Source organism: Berghia stephanieae, chromosome 7 (genome assembly GCF_034508935.2).
Source record: "Berghia stephanieae isolate SIO BIC M18660-M18661 chromosome 7, UCSD_Bste_1.3, whole genome shotgun sequence".
Lineage (NCBI taxonomy): Eukaryota > Metazoa > Mollusca > Gastropoda > Nudibranchia > Aeolidiidae > Berghia > Berghia stephanieae.
This window is the reverse complement of record NC_088366.1, coordinates 49,306,310-49,329,125: the sequence shown is the minus strand read 5'-3', so window position 1 is coordinate 49,329,125 and position 22,816 is coordinate 49,306,310. Positions and strand designations below refer to the sequence as shown.

The window sequence follows — 22,816 nt, the reverse complement described above, 5'->3', positions numbered from 1 at the left end:
GGATCCCCACTAAGATGAATTCTCTCATTTCATGTTTATATAAGTTCGAACCAAAAAATAATATAACTATCACTATATAATAGGGAGATAACTTACAAGGAACAAAAAATATCAACTCCCAAAAGTAGCATTATACATTTGAACATTTCCCTCTCAGCTAAGGACTCTGGCAAGGGCCAGGAAAAAACCAAGTGATCCCATTCCAAGTCAAAGACAGAGAGCAAATCAGATATAGGGGAAAGAAAACATAGCATGTGACCTCCTGCTCACCATGGGAGGCAAAAGAACCCATCCAGAGGCAGGTAACAAAAGCATTCAGTCAATACAGTTCACTCCGCTTAATCGCAAACTCTGACTATAAGCTAGACATTCCAGAAAAACTGAATTTTTTTCTATATAATCGTTCCGGTTAATCGTACACCATTTCCGCTTAATCACTACACCTTATGAAATCAACGATGCTGTTCCCGTTCCACACAACTTTTCGACCAGAGTATTCGATCAATTCGTAACAATGGACAACAATATACCTATCAGCGGTAAACTGACCCGGGAACCACTGGACGCCGTTCAACCACACAAAGACAATGCCTAGGTAATAAAGATGCGGATGGGTCATTGGAATGTGACACACCACCCCTGACAAACACTGACAAACTTGACATGGTAGACAAACTACGCCACTTCATCCAAGAAGAACGCTTGACAGATGATTTACATTGGCGAGATTGGAGACAAAGGTTCATAAACAGCTTGCGCAGAATAGAAAGCAATCCATAGCTGCCAACTTTTCAAAAATAAAATAAGGAACGCTCATTTGGCCCGGGATGAGGGGACGACGTGTGCCGCCCCGAAGCCCCCCCCCCCCCCCCCCCCCCTTCATCGAATCGCAACATATAAAAGTCAGCCTTTTTAATTACTATTGCTAACACTAACAAGTTTGAGATAACAGAGGCCAGTCCAAATGTTACTAAATTATCGGGTTTAGTACCAGCACATTTGAATCGTTAAAATGACACTTTCCACAATGAGATCAAAATTTCAGAACAGACAAAATAAAGAAAGAATTCAACTGCCTCAACTTTGATAAGGACCAATACACAAGAAGCACAATTGTAAAATAAATGAAAAAACTTAAGATGGTTAGAAATGCATAACTGCCAACCTGGTACATCACTTGAGAGGGCGTGTTGGGGTAAAAATTAGGTGAGTTCAGATAAAAAGTAGACGATTGCATATATGTTTTCTTTCATGCAACATAATGGTCTTTAAGTAGTATACTATAATAGTAGTTATAGTAAAATGCACTTCTAAATATTAGAGAATTCCTACTTCTTTACTTTGACAAGATAAACACACCTAAAAATGGAGTATACTTATTTTTCTTGAACCTAAACCGTTACAAAAGCTTGCTTGAAAAAAAAATAATTAAAATCAGATGAAGATGTTTTTTAAAGGGATTAAATTTATATATTTCATAAATTAATAAAGGGAAATAATCATTGTCATGCTTAATCAATATAAGCAATTGATTTTCTGATTGAATACCTTCCAATCAAAGAGGTGGATTTAATTTTATTCTTAAAATAATATTTGTAACAAATAGTGAAAGTATCAATACTGTCTTAGAATATTCAAAGTATATCGAGGCTAACATCCATATTCTATGTAAATCTCCAATACATTATGAAAGGTTTGAGTAAAATACAGGCGTCATATAAACGAATGGAACTTTTTTAATTGTTGAAAATCATTTATGATAGAGGCATAATTCAAATTAAAGAGCTACACAAATGGAGATTATGCTCTCACTGGACACCAATAATAATATATAATAATAATAACAATAATAGTTGTAGTAATAGTAATAATAATGGATCAATAATAATAATTCATTAGGCTCACATTGCTTTTTTACCACAAATTAGTCAAAAATTACAAAATACGGATTTTAAGCTGACAATAAGGACTTACGGACTCAGGAAGTCAAATACGGAACAAATCCGTTTTTAACGGAACGGTTGGCAGCTATGGCAATCTACGCTTCGCGATTACTGTTCTAACGAATAATAATGTCACATTTTGTTGTCGATAAAACACGAAAAAGAAAATATTTTTTTTTAAAAGAAAAACTTTTAATGTAAAAAACCCAAATTAATAAAAAACAAACATTCTAATGAAGTCAAGTCTAGAATGTGACGGTCCCAAGCCTGTAGAAAACTCAGTCCTACATGAATGGCACATGAAACCTGGTGCTTAGATGCTATGTTTTAGCTTTCCCGCTTAATCGACACACTAACCTGAACTCCCTAAATTGTGAGATTAAGCGGATCGACTGTAGTTATATATAATTTTATAGTAAAATCAGTTTTTCTCAACAACTAAAACGGGGTATAAAAATGAACTTTTTACTTTATATTATACCCTCTCACCTCTTCGGTGTCACTCAAGATGGTTTGTACCAGTCGATAAACCTTGTCCATCTCTTCTCTGCCTTCTGGATTTCCGTCTATGATTTGAACTAAGCTGAGCATGTCCAGATTGATGCTGTTGGTAAAATAAAATATACTAGTTAAACATTCCAAAAAGGCAATCATAAAGGACTGTATAGCCCTGCATAGAAAAAATATATGATTACATGTGGGAATTGATGATGTTGGTAAAATAAAATATACTAGTTAAACATTCCAAAAAGGCAATCATAAAGCACTGTATAGCCCTGCATAGAAAAAATATATGATTACATGTGGGAATTGATGATGTTGGTAAAATAAAATATACTAGTTAAACAGACGATAAGCACAAAGAGGGAAACCCCTTGACGGCCACTCATTACTGTGCAGCGAGGTATAGAGAGAGACGGCTTCGGTACATGACTATCGTCAATATAGTTTTGTCATACTTCAGTATAATCATCCACGGTTTTACAATCCTGTGATTGGTTAATCTAGGGCTATTGTTCTCTTTTATTTTTTTTTTAACAAAGGAGAAAATTTCTTAAAATGTATTTCGTCTAATATGCCCCTTGTGGTAGAGAATAATGGAGTGTCTAATATCAGGCAAATTGCCTGTGAATTTAAAGGCCTGTTATAAATATCCGGCCCTGAGGCCAGCTTTTTTTTAATGTTATAATTTTTCACTCTTTTCCTCCAGATTGCCAAATCGGGACAGCTCCGATTAAATCAGTAGGCCACTATGGAAATCATGTTGAATGCCAAGTCCGCAAATAAATGGCAGCAACCATGAAGAATGAATTTTGAAAGTTACATGGAAAGGAGCAGCAAAAAAAAAAAAAAAAAAAAAAAAAATTAAAAAATGTCTCCCACACTTTTATCATTATTATCCATTATTTACCTTGCCAAATCTTGTATGTTTCTCAGCCTTTTCAATAACATGTTCCTTTGAAAGACGGCATTGCAAAGTTTTCGGGTCAGCTGAAAGACTTCGTCCCTGAGCATCTTTTCGTTGTCATAGTCGGCGGGAACATCAGATGCCTTTTTTGTTGGTGCTTGGGATGATGGGTCTTTTTCACTTTCATTGGTCTCCAGTCCTGAAGAATGATGCCAAAATATTATTTATTAATTACAATAATAATAATAATATATTTGGCAAATTGAATTTTTTTGGGTAAAATTTAGGCTCTGAAACCACTGGACCAATCGCCTCCAAAATTTGCAGGTGTCAGTGATGATACTCACAAAAAGTCAAAAAGGAGGAAAAGTCTCGGAAAAACGGAAAACTCACCTAGAACATTCTTGCACCACAGGAAAGTAGGCAGGATGACTTCTTTTGAGTACTTGAAGAGTACTAGTGTGTTTTGGGCCTCTTTCTAGGTGGGGGCCCAACCTGTTTGGATTGCTTCTTTATATGAAGCTTATAGGCTGTTTTAATTGCCTTCTCCCGGACTGCCTTTGCTTGCTTTTTTGTTTCCGCCTTTACAACTGCTTGATCAAACATTTGTCTTTTTCTTTCCTTTTCCTCTTCCTGTTTTTGCAACTCAGCATGATACTTGCTGCGAGATTTTTTAATGCAACTTATCAGGACAGGATCAATTTCACTGTGATCTATGTCTTTTCTTTTGAAGAATTCCAGGGCAGTGGCATTCCTTGCTTTCAAAGAATACTTCACCGTCTGTATGGCAGAGAATGTTGAAATATTCATGTTGCCACACTTGTCTTTAAGAATATCCTTCATTTTAGAAAAGGAACCCTCTACCTGTGGGCCATGAAATATGGATAAGCAAGCCCTAGCCAGCTTTTGAAGAATAGGAAAGTCACTATTTCTATTCCACCACAAATCAACCCTTTCCCCATTAAAGTCCTTCTTGGTTATGACAAAATTTTTTATTTCCACCAAAACAAGTTCCATTTCCGTTTGAGATAAATAATGCCCAAAATGACTAGCTAGAGTGTTTAAGGCTTTGCCAACGACACTATGACAGGGAGCCTCTGGATCTAAGGCTGAAAGACTGACTATTAGTGGATTGTTTAGAGGCAATGTTGCAAGCAGATGTTTAGCACAATGCCTGTATGCCCTCGAGACTGTAATGAGGAATTCATTTCTCTTCTCATAACTTTTGAGAGTGTCTGAAGTGACTTTGCCAATGAAAATGTCCTTCAATTCCAGATTGTTCTCTATACTATCAACATCTAAGGATGCAATTTTCTTGGGGGAGATATCCACTAACTTTTCTGCTTTGATAAAACAGGCAAGGAACTTCTTGGTAATACTGATCTGGCTGTCATGTAACTTGTGAATCATAGGATCTTTTTTTTGAAACTGACAAACATACTCTTTCAGCAGGGATGCCACCAAGCAAATTAAAAAAAGCCTGAAAACTTGCGCGGACGAGATACAAATCAACGTCAAGGGCTTTGTAGGATTTGTAAAATATCAAATTTGGAATATTGTTTCAGTACTTATTATCGCAATTGAGAGCAAATAACACACACAAGAAAGGAGAGTTAACAGTTTTCAAATTGATAAAATAAGGTGCTGAAAACAAAATATAGACAAATTAATATCAATAGCTATCAGGGGTGAGAATGACTGGTCACATAAAAGGAGAAAATTTTTCATTGTGAAGATCATGACCCACCCATGCAACCATAACCTATAAATTTGAACTTCAATCAAATTCATTGAGATGCGATCCAAAATTTGTCTTGCAGCAATTTCTGATACGACTCCAGCAATTTCTGATACGACTCGGAGAATTTCAAAAGTTGAAATTGTAATTACATTTGGTGGTTGTAGTAGGGATGATGATGTGGTGGTGGTGGTTGTAGTAGTAGTGGTGGTAGGGATGATGTGCTAGTGGTGGTAGGGATGATGATGTGGTGGTGATTGTAGTAGTAGTAGTAGTAGTAGTAGTAGTGGTCTTAGAGATGATGATCTGATGGTGGTTGTAGGAGTAGTGGTTCTAGGGATGATGATGTGGTGGTGGTTGTAGTAGTGGTGGTCTTTTAGAGATAATTGTGTGGTGGTGGTTGTAATAGTTGTGGTAGGAATGATAATGTGGTGGTAGTTGTAGTAGTACTGGTGGTAGGGATGATGTGGTGTTATTTGTAGTAGTAGTGTTGGTCGGGATGATGATGTGGTGGTGGTTGTAATAGTAGTGGTGGTAGAGATGATGTAGTGGTTTTGGTGAGTGTTTTTTATTCAGTGATAATAATAGCAATTTGTCAAAAAGGAGGAAAATGTCTCCGTCTATCGGTCAAACGCAAGCAAAGTGTAAAAATAACAGGAACATAGTTTTGTATTGGTATTATGTAATATATTACTATTACTAGTATAAATCCATTCTTATCATTAAACATAAATTTACTTTTTGTAAACATTTAATGAATTGTCCTTTCCACAAGTTAAAGGCCTACAATGTTATTCAAATAAAAGGCCAGAAAGTGTTGTTTTGTTTTGATTTTTACTTTATAAAGCAGGCTAAAATATCTTTTATTTTGTACCGAAACCTAGTGGTTATTCAGCTTATAAATACAACCCAAGAATCTCACAAATTTAAAGCCATAGTCAAAAGGTAAAAAGAAAGAAGAATAAACTAAGCCAATCCCATTGCTTTATTCTAGGCTAATGTATTATCTCTGTATAACCAGATGATTTAACGGATGGTTACGAAAGAAATAAAGAGAGAGAGAGAGAGAGAGGGGGGGGGGGGGGAAGAGGGGGAAGAGGAGACTTCTCTACCAGAATAATTTATGAATTGATCTTAGGAATTCTATATCAAAAAAAAAAAAAAAAGAAGAAAAGAGAAATGGAAAGAAAGGCAAAGGGAAAGAGGAGAGAGAGAGAGAGAGAGAGAGAGGAGAGAGAGAGAGAGAGAGAGAGAGAGAGAGAGAGAGAGAGAGAGAGAGAGAGAGAGATTTGTCCCTCCCCTTCAACCATCAACTAGCTAATCAAAGAACACCACTGGTCGTCTGTGTCAATTGTGACATCTGGTGCCATTCAGTCTGGCCCGACGTCATAAAAACGGGACCGTCACTAAATTTCACGAGACTATTGCACAGGTGTCAAAATATGACATAAGACATAATGGTGATTTTGTGGTTTTGAGGGAAATATTTGACACGGCAAATTCAGCGGAAAATTTCTGAGAAATTCTCAAACTCACTTTATCAAATTTTTTTTTTTTTTTAAAAGGAGGAATTGTGATGGGGATGGGCGGAGATAAACTACCTAGGTGCCCAAATATTCGACCGGCGGTGACAGCCCAAATTATTCACCCGGCGAAAAAGTTCCGGCTCAAATCTCGATCGCGATTTTTTTCTTCTTCTTTTAAAAAATTTTTTTTTTTTTTTTAATAGTGACGACGGACAAAAACCGGAGGTTCCGGATTAAAACCGGCAGGTGGTAAAAAAACCGGATTTCCGGCTAAAACCGGAAAAGTGGCATCCCTGCTTTCAGCATTGGGAGAGCAGCAACATAAAAGTTCAAATGGAGGACTGTCTTCCTACTGTTGGAAAATAACCTTTCAACAATTCTCTCCTTCCTCTGCCTTCCATCTTTTGTCATGATTTTGCATTTTTCCGTCAAAATTTCAAAAATTTGGTAAATCCTTGATTCCAGTTTACTATTTTGTAGCCTTTGCACAATTGCCCTTATGCCTGCTCTGTGATTGTTTTGGTCCTTAACATACGGATAATAAAAAAGGTAAAACATATCCAACAGTCTGAGAGTGGAAATTGACACATCATACACTGAGAGCCACCTGTGGGGAATGAACCTTTCTGGCACTGAAAATTTTACATCAAATGCTGAGCATAATTCTGCCAAAATCTGCTTTGACTCACTAGACCACTTGAAATCTGTGTGCAGGTCATAAAAAAGTCTCTCAACCCAGCCATTGAAGGGTTCACAAAATCTTTTAACAGCGTTGTGTATGTGATGGCACGAATCCCCATCCACATCTAAGAGATGTGGAGCACACTCCCTCAACCTGGTCTCAAAACCTGTTTTGGATCCTCTCATTACATTGCACGAATCCAGCAGACATGACTGGAGATTCGTCCATGGAATTGCATTGCTTTCAATAAGGTCCTTTACAGCCTTAAAAATTGAAGATGAATCCGCCTTCACTAGTTCAATAGAAGCCAGATGCTCAATCACAACCTCTTCCTTAATAGGACTGAAGTAACTGACTAAAACAGCAAGTACTTTTTTATTGTTTGCAGATGTACTCTCGTCTATATTTAGAGAAAAAGGGCATTCCTTCATACACTTAACGATGGATTGTTTGAAAAATCATTTATTCCATATTTAAGTTTGTATCCGGCAGAACAACGGTCCAAGCAAACATTAGAAAGAGCCTTTGGGTCACGGGAACATTCCTTTATGAGCTCAAGAAGTTTAGGTGCAGCCGAGAAAGCAATATTGCTTTCTGCCATCACACTTAAGATCATAGCCTCCATATTAGCAGTCCTATCGTTTATTGGGATAAGTCTTTCAGTCACTTTAGAGCTCTTAGAGGTAACATCAGTCACTTCAGTACCATCACCAACAGCTTTCACAATTTGTTTCTCAAATAATGGAAAAAAGGCAGTTTCTGGTTTTTGAATTGAGAGCCCAAAGTGTAATTGGTCTTCCTGTGATCAACAAAAGCTACATGCTTCCCTGATTTTACATGATCAATCAGAGCAGTTTTTCCTTTGCTCCCATAGCTGATAACATCATTGCAATATGTACACAATGCTTTACCAGCAACATCAACTTTAACAATGCTGTCAATGAGTCGGATGTCCACATCCCCGGCATTTTTACAAGTCACTTTAACAACAGTTTCAAGCCACTCAAATCTAAATTTGTTCTTTACCTTACAGTCGACCTCTCTGGCACGGCTAACTTCACTTTTACCTAAAGGCTTCATTGTTTCTAAAAGTTTACTACAAAGTCACGATATCTAAAAAAAAAAAGAATTAGAATCCAGTCTAAGTCTAGAGCCCACGTCCTCATAGAATGAAACAAAAAACAAAAAAAAAAAGACACACAACAGTCACAATATCCAAAAAGAATTAGAATCCAGGCCTAGATCTAGATTTTAAATCAGATTTATCTAGTCCATACCGTTCTGTGAAACAAGATAATGAAATGCGAGATCGTTCTGGCTGAATTTGAAAGAAATTTAATTCCTGGATGGGTATCGTAACTAGACTCCATAAGCAGAAATCGAGTTATTGACTACGCGACTACTGTAGGAAAGTTCGCATGTCCAAAAGAAGCGATATCGTGCTAGTTTTATTCTTCGATACTTAGGTTACCACATCGAACGAATAAACATGGTCGATGAACACTTCCGCAGTGGCGCAGTGGCGATGAAGCCCCGCAGCTGGATCGTTCAATTTTAAAACGCTTGGAGTCCAGTAAAAGTAAAAGGAGGAAATTTTATATATATAATTTTTTTTTTTTTAAAAAGGAGGTATTTTTTAAAGATTTATTATTTTTAAAAAAAAAAAGTAAAAGGAGGAAATGAAGGAAATATCCGTGGATCGAGGATCTGAGGAGGAAAACCGAGGAAAGGAAAGAAAACCGCGGATTTCCGCGGATCCGCGGAAAAGTATCATCTCTGGGGTGTTTACAATTAACAAGAAGATGGCTTGCGTGTATTATGAAATTGATTAGACAGTGTGATGATTGTATCAAAAAATCAAATTTGTTTCGTCAAAGCCCATCGAAAACAGATGCCATCATTTTTAGCACGTCGGCGTGTGCCAACCTTCTGGTTAGAGAGTATGACAATGAGGTGGAAGTACTTGCATTGAATCAATACCAGTTATTAGTTCCTCTATTTTAAAAAAATACAAAAATGTCATAAATATCAACCATTTTCTGCTCTTAACACTGTGAAAGAATTATACGGTAAGTGAGCAAAATGTATAAAAACCCAGAAAATATTTCTCCGCAGAGTTTTGTTAAGGAGTCAAATCAAAAAGTGTATTTTCTATTAAGACAATAGAAATTCAGTTCAAATTTTATGCAACACTTGAATCAAAAATTTTGAATTGACCAACATTTCAACACATTCGTTGAACAGGCACCACTCATTGAACGGTCAACTATGGTTGTAAAAATTATAATAATCTATAGACTAAAGGAGCTATGGTATTGTGACCACAACAATAACAACCAGGCATTTGTACCCCGTGAGAAAGGACTTTCATAAAGTTACAAGACATGTCAATATTTCACTATGAAAATAGGGACAGCATCATCATGGCACAACAGTTTATAGAATTCAACGAGCAATCAGCTGCTCATTTGAAAGAGAGATGGGTGGGGTGATGTTCCCTGCTTCTGATTAGTTTGCCTTTTAAGTCAATTTTCTACACATAGACCATCCCGACATAATACCGTTTTCAGGGGGTGGGTCACAAATATACAAATTTTTAAAAAGGGTACATCAAACAAGGCCAGATAATAAAGCAAGAAAGAAAATTACAAGAAAAAAAAAAACATCAAAAAAAATTATCAGCCAAGGAAGCTCATTATTGGGATATTTTTTTCTTTTTCTTTCTTTTCCACCTAGATCATTCCGACATACCGTTTTGAGGGGGTGGGTCATAAATATGCAAATAAAAAAAAAGGGTGCATCTAACAAGGCCAGATAATAAAGCAAGAAAGAAAAATACAAGAAAAAAAAAAACACCCAAAAAAAATATAAGCCAAGGAAGCTTATTTTTGGGATGTTTTTTCTTTTTCTTTCTTTCTTTCTTTGCCTTGTCTGGCACCGTATATCAAACACTATCTTTTATATCTCTTATCTTACACCAGAACCTCCTCCTTCATTTATAACGTTGATATAATTTTCAAATATAAATACCTCCAGTTGTCTGATCCTCCTGTTCCACGACTGAGAGTTCCTGGCAATCGTTGATACAAACGTTGGTCCGAACATCACCGGTGTTGAACCAGATACCTGTGGAACATTGGGTGACGATGGCGACAAACTGCGACCAGTAGACCAGGAGGGGGGACTCTTCACCAAGTATTCCACTTAAAGAGCTTTCAGGCAGATCATCTTCTGAAAAGAATTAAAAATTGAGTGAGACAATAACAAAGGGTCCTTGGAAAAAAATATCTTCTTATTACAGGAGACTTACTTACTTATCCGAACCAGCGACCACCTGAGCTCTAGCCCTTCGGTCTTGTGCCATGACGTAGAAGTTAGATGTCTTTTGTAGTTGTTCCAGGTGACTATAAAGTGTGTTACTGATGCTTGGATTTGGTGGGAGGAATGTGCATCTCAGGTCTTCAAGAGGTTGACATTCAAGCAAGTGGTGTGTTACTGATGTGTCTTTTGTAATTTTGTAATTTTGCTTAAATGGTTGTTGAGCGGTATGTGTTGTGTTCTTAGTTGAAAGATGATGCTTTGCTGGTGTCTTCTGAGCTTAATATTACATTAGACATTAAAAGGGGAATATTATTTGGCAGATAGGATAGCACAAAGTCAAGAGAGAATTGTAACAGAAAGGTGGGAATAGAAGGCAAGACAAGAAAAGAAACAAAGAAACACTCCCTGAGCTAGTCTCGCAGAGTCCAGGCCCAAGTCCAATCACTCACACAAAAGTACTTAGTAGTCCAGACATCAATCCATCCCGATGCTTTCTCACACAGTGCTGTATGAGATATTGTCGCTTTCAAATATATAATCTAAGGGAGGCCTTCCAAAAGCTCCTTGTGCTAAGGGAAACAACTCAAATATTCCAACTAACCCTAAGAGAAAACAAAACCTAGTACCTTTAACTATCCCTAATAGGAAAAACAAACACCCTAGCACCATTACTAAGACATAACAAACCCTAAGTAGAAAAAAAATTCTCCGACCTCGAGCTAACCCTAATAGTAATAGAAAAATAATGGCGACTGAAAACCAAAACAATGGTCGTATTAGGAAAGTTAAAACGTCACTAATCTATCAAGGTTTGTTCTCTCGAGTTTTTAAAACGCTACTATATAATATTGACAAATTGAATAAATAAACGCAAGACAAAAGATCCACGGTGAAAATACAAATTGAAAGAGATTCTAGGAAGAGGAGCTTTCGGAAGGTCTCCCTAATCTAAGACGCATGGTTTCCCTGACAGCAAAAAAAAACCTCTCACACACACACACAACACTCGTGTCAAACACTGGAGTCAGTGCAGGATAGACAACAGAGATTGAACGACGGGACAGTTAAAATTGATGCTATGCATTTAGTGTTAAAACTCACAACACTCGGATATAACGTACCAACACCACACAAAACTATGTGTAACCATAAACGTTTATTTATTATAGCCTGATAAATAAAATTTAGTGGCTGGCTAAAATCAATAACAAAGAGCTGTGTGATGCCAATTTCCTTCCTTCTTTAGAAGTGTAACAGAAAGGTCAGAGCACCCAACCATCAGAAAAAGAAAACCCCAAAAATGCACATAAACTACATTCATCATACAAAACACTCTCGCAAAAATCAAAATCTTGAAAATTGGAACTTCGGAGAAAGGGAGGTCAAGTTTAATTTCCCTGAGCATTCAGAGAAATAGGCAGTTCGTTTTATAAAAAGAGGAAATTCCTCCTTCAAATTCCAAAATCGCGGATTTCGTGGATACGAGGAAAACCATCAGGTAAGTCGATCTGGACAATGTGGCAGTTCAGTTCTGAAAAACGCCAATGGTCTGTTTCTCAAGGCCAGGAATTGCATTTCTATAGACCCTGACCTCAGCACTGGCAATGATGTCAATAAGTTTTTCTTGTGACTGGCGATTTTAATCATTGCAATAATATAATAATTCCTGGACTTTCACAATTTGTTCAGTGCTTTACTCATGACAAATCGACCCTAGACCTATTTTTCTGTAACGTTGACAAGTCCTATAAATGTTTTCCAAGAGCTCCACTCGGTTCATCGGACCACAATATGTTATTATTATTACCTATATATCGCCCTGTCATCAAACGTTGTAAGCCAGTAGTGAAGTGTGTTCAGGTCATGAACGAAAGTGTGTGTGAGGAGTTGCGTGGTTGTTTTGAATGCACTGACTGGAATGTTTTTATCGAATCATGTGATAGTGTGGATGAGCTGAATGACTGTGTGAGTGAGTATTTAAAATTCTATGAACAGCTAGTGTCTTGTAAAAAAGAAATAAAATAATATCCTAACAACAAGCCTTGGATAACAAAAGATCTAAAACTTTTATTGAACCAAAAGAAAACTCTCTTTACTTGTGGAAACAAAAAAGATCTGAAAACAAAACAAAAAGAGATAAAGAGAGTAATATCTAGTTGTAGAGACAAGTACAAAAATAAAATTGAAAAATGCTTTTCTTCTGGGGATATACGGGACACGTGGCGGGGGCTTAAAACTGCTGTTAACTATAATCCAAAGCCCACGATTATATCAGAAGATATCAAAATTGACACTCTAAATAAATTTTATTCACGTTTCGACACAGCAAACAAATTTGATATTGAAAATGAAAAACATAAATTAGACAGGGCTTTGGAAGATGAAATGACTATTGAGGTCAGTGAAGAAGAAACGAGATTCGTATTTTCGAAAAAAAAAAAAGGAAAATTATTAAAAGAATGTGCCCATCAGCGTTCCCCCATTTATGCACATATTTTTAACTGGTCCCTCCAATGCGTTTCGATCCCTGAAATTTGGAAAACTTCAAAAATTATTCCTGTTCCAAAAAAAGAAAAACTTGAATCTATGAACGATCTCAGACCTGTTGCACTGACTTCAATAGTCATGAAATCTTTAGAAAAAACTTGTTCTTGTTAAAATTAGGAACCAGTTTATGCCATTGAGTGATAGTCATCAATTTGCTTACAAACCAGGCCGTGGCGTAGAGGATGCCATTTTGCTGTTCACAAACAACATCTACAGGCATCTGGATCATGCTAAGAGCTATTGCAGATTGCTTTTTGCAGATATTTCTTCAGCGTTCAATACAATGCAACCTCAGTTGGTTGTTCAAAAATTGACTAGTCTGAATTTAAACAAGTATATAATTGCTTGGGTGCTCGAATTTCTTACGGATAGAGCACAATATGTTCAAATAGGACAAAACATATATTCCTGTATAACTACAAATACTGGTGCTCTCAAAGTTGTGTATTGTCCCCTGTATTATTCACAATATACACGAATGATTGTAGAAGTCAAAACCTGAGTGTCCCTTTAATAAAGTTTGCAGATGATACCGCTCTTCAAGGCCTCATAACAAATGGCAACGAAGTGGCTTATAGGCAAGAAATTGATAGATTTGTGTCTTGGTGTGATGCCCACCACCTAGAGCTTAACATAAGCAAGACAAAGGAGCTAGTGATTGACTTTAGGAGAGTGAAGGAACCGATAGAACCGTTAAAATTAAAGGACCAATTCGTCCAGCGAAGTGGGATGAACACTCGAAAATAATTAGGCATAAGATGTGCAGACATACATATTTTTTATCAAAACTCTACTCTCAGTTTAGAATAGATAAAACCCTCTGCACATTATTTTATGGAGCAGTAATCGAAAGTGTTTTGTCATTTTGTATTTTAACAGCTTGGGGAGGCAATTGCTTAGCAGTGGAAAGGAACAAAATAAATTCAAATATTAAAAAATCCATTAAACGCGATATAAATGTTGACGATGTAGATCTTTTATACGAGAAATTTTGTATAAATAAAATAACTAAAATATAAATGACCAGTATCATCCACTAAGACCATCAGTTATTATGTCAGAAAGAAGTGGTCGCCCTTTCTCTATTTCAACGAAAACAGAGAGACACCGAAAATCTTTTCTGCCGTCCAGTATTAGGCTTTATAACAACAAGCAATAATCATTTTTTATAATTATTTCGCATTTTTACTTTCAAAAAATGTAAATATTAATTTATTCATTTGTTTTGCAATCTTTTCAATTTTCAATTTATAGTGACAGTTTTAACTATTTTACAGTTTTGAAATTATTCATATTATAAAGCGCAGCTCTGGTTATGGAGCTGTTCCTTTTTTATATATACATCCTATTTCCACTGTATTTTCATCTTATTGTGTAAATTATAACACGTCTGTACAAAAAATTTCCTTTTTGGGATGCAATAAAGTATTATTTTTATTATTAGGCAGTTAAGTGAGCAGCAGCAGTGGCAGTCAAATTTTGACCCAACTCGCCCATAGGAAAGTTGTGACCGAAAATTGCCGTTCGCGTTTTGGGGGGTTCAATTAAAGATGCATAACTTCGTTATAAAGAGGAATATCGCAGATATTTTGATATCATTATTTTCGTCTTTCAATTTCCTTTTAAATGGTGGCAATTAAGGAAAAATCCATTGATAATTCCAGAAGTTATATGAAGTTAAAATTTGGCAATTTTCAAATGCATTTATTTTTTTATTTACCGCGTGTGTTTTTAAAATTTAACGCTTGTTTTTAGAATAACATCTAAACTTTATTCATGCCAAATTTCAGGGCTCTATATCGATGCGCAGACACCTTTTAACTCTGCGCCGAAATGCCTTGTTTACATTATCTTCTCATCATGGCTGCCGGACGATATCGATATTTTAAACTTAGTTATGTATTATGTTAAATTTAGTCCATAATATTTTCAGTACTATTATTTGCTATGTTTTTATTTTGAATACATACTTTCCAACTTTATTAATAGTATAGGCTTTTTATAGTTTTTGTTTTAAAAGTTCGTATATTTCTTCTCTTTGTGAAATCCGATATTAATAATATCGATATTTTAAAAATACCAATTGCTTTAATTTAATTTTATTTTACGTTGCCATCAAGTCATCAAGTTTCTTTCCCATATGTTTAGATATGTTTATCATTTGTATCCATATTCTAAAGGCCTTAGCCTTAATAATTATTATGGTAAGAAGTTCTATTAGTTTTGACACCCCCATATATTGAGAGAGAAGGGGGGAGGGGGTGGGGGGATAAAATTATATTAATTGTCAGTTCAAATGATGTAATAGTAATAGCAATAAACCCAAAGTGGTTCAGCAGAATTTTTTAAAGTATTAAAAGCCAGAACTTTCCTTCTAATTAGGTATAATAGGGAATCTGTTTCAATTTATTTGAACTTTTTCAAACTACCATTTTATTAATATGCAATTAAATTGCCATAGGTAAAAATAAACTCATTATGACATTACACAACATGTTTATATCTTTTCATTTAAATACTCTCAAACCCTTTTTTATTCTCTATGTGGGAAATTCCATGAAAATGTCAACCGAAGGGGTGTTTTACAAATTCTTAAGAACATATTAAAATTTGGTACCAATTTGTTGGAAAATCATTCAGGATTATGAATATAAGGATATGTCGTGCATATTTGTGGTACAGGATGCTTATTATAGCTTCATGTAAGGGTATCCCCTATTTGAAGAACGAAAAGAATATTTTCTCAATATTATCAATCTTGCAATTTCTACAAAATTATAGCCACCTTTGCTTTTGTTTATTGATATTAAAACAATTATGAGTATCAGAAACCTATATAAACATTCAAATTTATGATTTTAATGAAATGTTGTCCTCATCGGTCGTTTTAATGACCTTGGGAAATTGTATGTCAGTCCGTTACCATAAAAACAGTATTTTTTCATCTACGAAAGATGTGATTGTTGTACAGACTCACTATTTCAGATTTTCTGTTCTTACATGAATGGCTTTAGCACTGTAAGATAATTTTTCAAGAAATTTATCATTTAAGGTACTTTTGTTGGGTAACGGACTGACATTTTTAAGGGTAACGGACTGACAGTAACAGACTGACTAATTCTATTTTAATTCAAAGACAATATATAAAAGTTGTTTTTTAAGTCTCAAGAGTAATGTCCACTCCAATGTGTTTCAACTGATCAGGCAGCCATTTTATAAACATTTGGATCATAAAATTTCAAACACTGGTCTTCAACATCAAGCCTGCTATTTTGCAATAGGTAAGTTGAATCTTTTAAAGCTTGTGAATCTTTTGATCACTTGAAGATTTTTGCTATGTTTGAATTGAGGGAAAAACACTGTTTATTTTTCTATAATATCCTTATGACAATGGAGCCAGTAGTAGTCTTCTGTTAACGGGGCAAGAAACCATGGGAGAAAAAAAAAAGAAATCAAACATTTAAATTAATGTGGAAAACTTTTGAGTCACTGAGGCTTTAAATGTAGTGGGTCAGCAAGCTGTTTAGCTGTGTATAATGTCAATATTTTATTGTTACAAAGTAATGCGATACAAGTTAGAAATGAGTTTTATTTTCTTAGTTTTGCTGTATTATTTTTAAGAAAACAAGATTTGCTTTTTATTCCGATTTGACTTTCATAGCTTATGATGTAATTTTGCTCAATTTTCTTTATTAACAGGTTCAAGATGCCTACTCTATCCATGGTTCAAATTATCAAGAAAGACTGAAAACTGATGGACATTACATTGTTTAGGAAAAAGATAGGCAACAAAAAGCAGGAGTCCCAAAGAAAACTTGAAAGTGATTGTAAAGGACGCTTAAAAGAAATAACAGGTTTTTCAAGCAAAATGGAAAAAAAAGAGAAAAGCTGATCAATCTACAACTCCAAAAGAAAGTAAACCAAGCACACCTAAATCCACATCTGCCTCACATTTCAGCACAGGAAAGTAAACTACTGAATTCAACTTTGAGTCTACAATCCTCCCAAAAATTAAAAAAAAAAATTAAACTATGCCTGTACTGCTAAGGGCATCCATCAATCAATGGTTTTTGAAATATTTTAATCATGGACACGGCGACTAAAACTCGAACTTTTAGTTTGAGCCAGCGCTCCACAGGTGGGAGGGTAATTAATCAAGATTTGACAGATCGATGACTCATCATGCTACCAGCATCGGCATTTTCGCTACCTGTATTTTTTCTCTCTAATTCTGCATTTTATTGATATTTTCAAATAATCGTTGCTCAATAATCCGTTGACGTAACTTTTTCTTATTCATATATTCTTGTTCTTCATAATGTAAAGAATATTGTCATACCATTTGTATGGCTATGAACCTAATGGTTTTGCAACGCCACTCTCCATGAGTTGTACTATAATTCAATGCAAGATCATAACTAAAATTGGTAAGAAACATGTGAATAAATAGCATAAGTCACCGTACAGGCAAGTAATTTTGGGATAATCAGAAGCAGGAGAGAATGAGGAAAAAGTGTATGTAAGTTTTATGGCCTGTTCAGACCTGGCAGTCCTGTGAGAGGTCTTGATATTGTGGTAACTCCTTATCAAATCAACCAGTATCCTGTCCACAAATTAGCCAGTCACAGTGATGACTGGAAGGTACGTTTTAGTGTGTGTCTTATAAAACTGATATCCAATCATTCCTTATGAATAAGATTCACTTGATGACATATTTCATTAATTAATAATATAAATCCTATGGTCTGCCGCGCTCCCATTCACATTGTCAGTAATAAATTTACTTAGAAATATTTCTATCACTCTCTCTTCTATTTTCACACATCACAACTAACGAAGTTTCATGTCTAATCGTAATGCAAGCAACACCATTATGAAAACAAATAAACAAGTTTTACAATAGTTTCTCATCTATTTTCAACACCAACCAGAAAGGAGAGATATTATTCTAATATTTAGGAATATTATTCGGGGCCCTTCTGAAGTAAGTGACTACTGACGTCTGGTTCAACTTGAAGCAATGATGTTTCCATTGTGAAAGACAATTTTGCTTTTTCGCTTTGAAGTCCTCCTGCTCTTTTTTCAATCTTCCATATGCTAGAATGGAGCAGTTCACCACCTTGCTCGGCATGGAATCCTAAATTTATCTTATATCGTTTCAACCAGTCAATGCAGTGCATTTCCAATATATGTAATTTGGGGGTAATTGAGTGAGGGAATGCTTCTCTGTAATTCTGCAAATACCTTGTGACGGCTTCCTCTGCTTTTTCAATTTCTTCTGATGACATGGGATTTGAATGGGATACTAATGTATGTACATCTCTGTAGCTGTCATTTAAAGTATTATATTTGATCTCAAGTTGAATTATTTTCGTGATTAGGGTGTCTCTTTGGGTGTTTGTACTAACTGCATGTATAGCTCTCTTTTTGGAAGGTGTCTGTAAATTACTTTCTTTATGTATTTGTGGCAGTGATTGGCAATGAAGTGGCCACCTTGAAATGCTTGTCTGACAATTTTATTCTGATCTAAAACATGTTGTATTGCTTTTCTAACTGATCCGATGATACTTTCTTTACATTCTTTCATGTCATGCAATTTTTTCTTTATCTTTTTAAGTTGCTTCTCCCACCTCCTCTTTTCAAACATCTTTTGCCACAAAGTCTACATAGATTATTTAGTTTTGTTATTTGAGTTTCAAGAGAATGTTCCATCCTTGTCTGTAGTACAAAAAAAAATTATTTCAGTGCCACAAATAAAATTAATATAAAAAATAAAATCACTCAACCAAAAATATTAATGTTATTTCACACAATGGATTGCCCAGATTTTAAATAATCATAACTTTTTTATTTTGTGTGAATTAAGCGTACTTCATGGACATACTAATTGCAAATTTATTGAATTATTTTAGGGTGTAAGAAAATATGACCCTCATGGTGACAAAACATGTTTTAAAAATATTTTAATCAATGATATACGGTGGACAGAACAATTTCACTCACTAATTTGAAATATTCTTATCTGCTTTATAATCCAATTGGCACTTCACAAAAATATATATAATTACGACAGAAATTTAAAATATTTTTAAAAAATAAGAAGAAATCGTGTGTGACACATAGGTTTCCAGTATTAAATGATATAAGGAGTGCATTTCTTATGCATTTTTTTGACAATATCACCCTTGTTTTCGGACCTCGCTTACCTCCCCTTGTTTCAACTGACAAAGGTGCAGGTAATTAATCACTTGTGACAGGTGAAGTTCCCTGTTATCAGTGATTTGCCTGTGATCAGGGGAGTGGAATGGGCGACAGGGGAAGATGCACAGTGGGTGGCACGGGGGATACAGCAAGATCAAAGCAAAAACTAAAGAGTCAAAAATTAAGTTAGTTTTATTCGCCGTGTGGAAATGGGCATTCAAGATGAAATAAAATAATTTTATCACAAATTCCTATTTGGACAAGAAGTACTCTTGGCGAGCACCAAGGGAAAAAGATTTCATAATTGTGAGAGATGAAAAAAGAAAAAGGACGTAAATTCAAAAAAGTTTCCTGTAAAACAACCCTGAAAAAGAGGTTGTCGATTGTTAGTGAATTTCATCCAGGAATCAAAATTGGCTTAAGTTTATATTGCTCCCTCAGAACCTCAGAATGTACTTCTAAGATAAATCCCACAATCTGCACAGGAAAATTGTAACAATCAAGGATCAGGATAAAATGGTCCAAATGAAATTTTTGAAGATCTTTCTCAGATCTTATAACTGGCTTTCTGGTCAAAAGCAGATGAGGAAGAGATTGACTGCCAATACATTTTCTATCGCCCAGTTTGCCTTGACGGTCATGGCCTATTGACAATTCCTAAGCTAGAGGAATCAAGATGAAATACAGAATAAAAATTAAGCTTCAAAAATAAGAACCAAAAGAATGTTAAACTTTCTCCAGTTTTAAAGTCCTTTCATATCTACATTTTAAAAAAAAATGATAATTTAATTTCATAGTTGAAATAAAGTTCCCGTTTGACTTTGACAGAATAGATTTCAACTCTACGAATCATTATTTCATTATTTAATTTTGAAAAAAGCAAAGTTGGGATTGAGGTAATCAGATGTCACCCATCGAGTTACTCATCATGCCCAATGTAGCTTGACATCCATATAAGGAAGAGTATTGGTTTGATCAATCACACTGGATATTCAGTGTTGCTCATAATTACATAATGTGTTCTTTGCTCTGGATTTTATGTAGTAACCGTTATTCTGGGTAATAAAATTCAGAGGTGTCAGTCCGTTACCATCGATTTGTCAGTCTGTTACCGACACTTTTTCTAAGACTGCAGATTCAAATTTTGGACAATCTTTTAAATATTGCTAGTGGGTTGTAGAACAACATCTCGTGGTTACTATAAAAGAACATATTTGTTACTGGAAGGTTTAACTTCAGAAAGTTTGATCCATCTACATATAAAATTGAAAAAGATGGATTTTCCGATGTCAGTCCGTTACCAACATTATAATGTCAAAAAAATTCAAGTTGATAAAGATTCATCTTAATCCTTTTGATATATGATAAGGGCGGACATGATACATGTCGATGGGAAATATTAGCTCCATACAATAAATACATTGCATTTCAGAGCACGAAATGTATGCATTTTTGGTCTGATTTGTCAGTCCGTTACCCGTGGAAATTCCCATGTATTAATTAGAAGAGGGGAATTATTTGCAATTGTTTCAATGAGATATTGGGGATAAATCCAAAAGTGATAGAGCAAATTGTTTCTTACGTCTAGCCGAGTTTTTGATTATGTAACATTTGCGTCATATTATGTAATAATGTGTTAATTTGAAATGTTTATCTTCCTCTTTATTAATGTAAATGCATTGTCCTCGATAAGACGAACATTTTGGTATACAATATATTATAAGAACTCCATATTGACTGTTTTAACCATTTTTTATTAACATCACGCGATTTCGGTCACAACTTTGCAATGGTAATTTTGGGGTAAAAATCGGTCTGAAATTTCAGACTTTGAACTGCCGTAACTACATTTCTAATCAAGATACAAACAAAAACTGTTTTGTAATCTGTGTTGCCAGCTCTTTCATATGACATTGGTTTCAAGTGTGTGAGGTACATTTAGAATTTCTATTAAACTCCCTATTATTATTATTATTATTATTATTACTATTATTATAATAAGGAAGCACCCTCAGGATGCTGTTGTGCAAAGCAAGCAACTGACAGGTCTTCATAGCTGCAATAGCGGCATGACAAGAACCTTGTCTCAATGGTGAGATATCTTCTTTATCTGACTTCCCTTCAGTAATTTTCATAAATTCGATCACAACGACGTCAACTGAGACTTAAGTAGTGTTGATCCAGACTAAGTACCAGTAATATCAGGGTATTGACCTTGCCGATAATTTCTTGAGATAGAGAAGCTGAGCATCGGTACTCGTTCCGTTAGAAGGTACTTTCGTAAATGTCCATTTGGCCCTCCGGGATGGAGCTGATAAATGGCCTAGTGGCTGTGACCCGATATTTTTGACTTTTGAGTGATGGGTCTCAGAAAAAGTTCCATAGACTTTTTGTTTATGGATGGATTTTAATGATTTATGTCTTATTTTCTTCAGGAGGAATTACTCTATCGTTTGATGTAGTTTATTTTTAAATCAATGACAATTTAGTATATCTTTCGATCGTGGATAAAATAGGGTATAATTTAGCTTTGGATAATTAAAAAACGAGAAATTGGTAAATCAAAATTTCAATAGGCAGGTGGATATAACATCTTAACTTTTAAATAAAATTAAATTCAGGGTCAAGCTGTATACTGCATCCATTTTTCAGCCTTTAAACTAACATAACTTTTCTTCTGCTTATCTGATTTTCACAATTTTGGTATCATTAGAATTGTGTTGAAAAGCACTTTATAATGATTATAGGTTTCATTAAGCTCAATCCAATTTGAATTTTTTACCAAAGTACCTATCGTTAGTGCATATAAGAGAAATAGAAAGAGGGGGGGATAAGATTCTTACTAAGAAAATACCCCCCAAAAAACAAAAGCTTTTATAATAGTGCAATATCCACTTAATGTGCTAGAGAGCTTTACAAAAGGTCCCTGACCAACAGCAACACGTAACATGAAGAACGAGACAGGATCAGGATGCCTGTTAGGCGATATTACAATTTTTTTCAGACAGAGACAACGCTGTTGACGACCAGGTACTCATTTTACACCTGAGTACGGTGAGAGAGTGTGAGTAAAGAGTCTTTTACAAGGACTCAACTATGCGCAGAGCTAGGCTCGAACCCAGGACCTTCTGATCCGAAAGCGAGTGTCATACCACAAGACTACATAGCTGCACAAGGGTCTCAGTCTCATTTACCATAGGATTGGCTAGGGCTAGGGCTGCTTATGAAGACACATAGATAGTCTCGCAAGTAGGCTATTTGATGATTGTGGGGAGCATTTCTCATCTCATGCGATGACCACAATCCTTCACTTTGACTTTTGAGACCCAAGCCCAAGTTGGTTCAAATTAATCAATTCCTATCTATATGAAATGAAATTAATTACCTGCTTCTTCATTGCGAACTTTGATATGCATGTTTGAGGAAACCGTGACGGTAAAAATCCGCCTT

At 35.3% G+C, this 22,816-nt stretch overlaps 1 protein-coding gene across 7 annotated transcripts in view; it reads right to left on the bottom strand.

Moving 5' to 3' along the window:
* LOC144977426 (uncharacterized) overlaps nucleotides 1-22,816 on the bottom strand; it is a 63,660-nt gene that overhangs the window by 40,067 nt on the left and 777 nt on the right. For 5 of the 7 annotated variants that reach the window (XM_078922632.1, XM_078922633.1, XM_078922636.1 and 2 more), the window contains exons 1-4: nucleotides 22,752-22,816; nucleotides 10,328-10,528; nucleotides 3,355-3,550; nucleotides 2,433-2,547 (exon numbers count right to left, since the gene is read on the bottom strand). The exon at nucleotides 22,752-22,816 is cut by the window's right edge. In XM_078922632.1, the coding sequence (XP_078778758.1) occupies nucleotides 2,433-2,547; nucleotides 3,355-3,550; nucleotides 10,328-10,528; nucleotides 22,752-22,816 (577 nt within the window). The remainder of the gene's footprint in view (nucleotides 1-2,432; nucleotides 2,548-3,354; nucleotides 3,551-10,327; nucleotides 10,529-22,751) is intronic. The other 2 variants (XM_078922635.1, XM_078922631.1) reach the window with 1 other exon arrangement.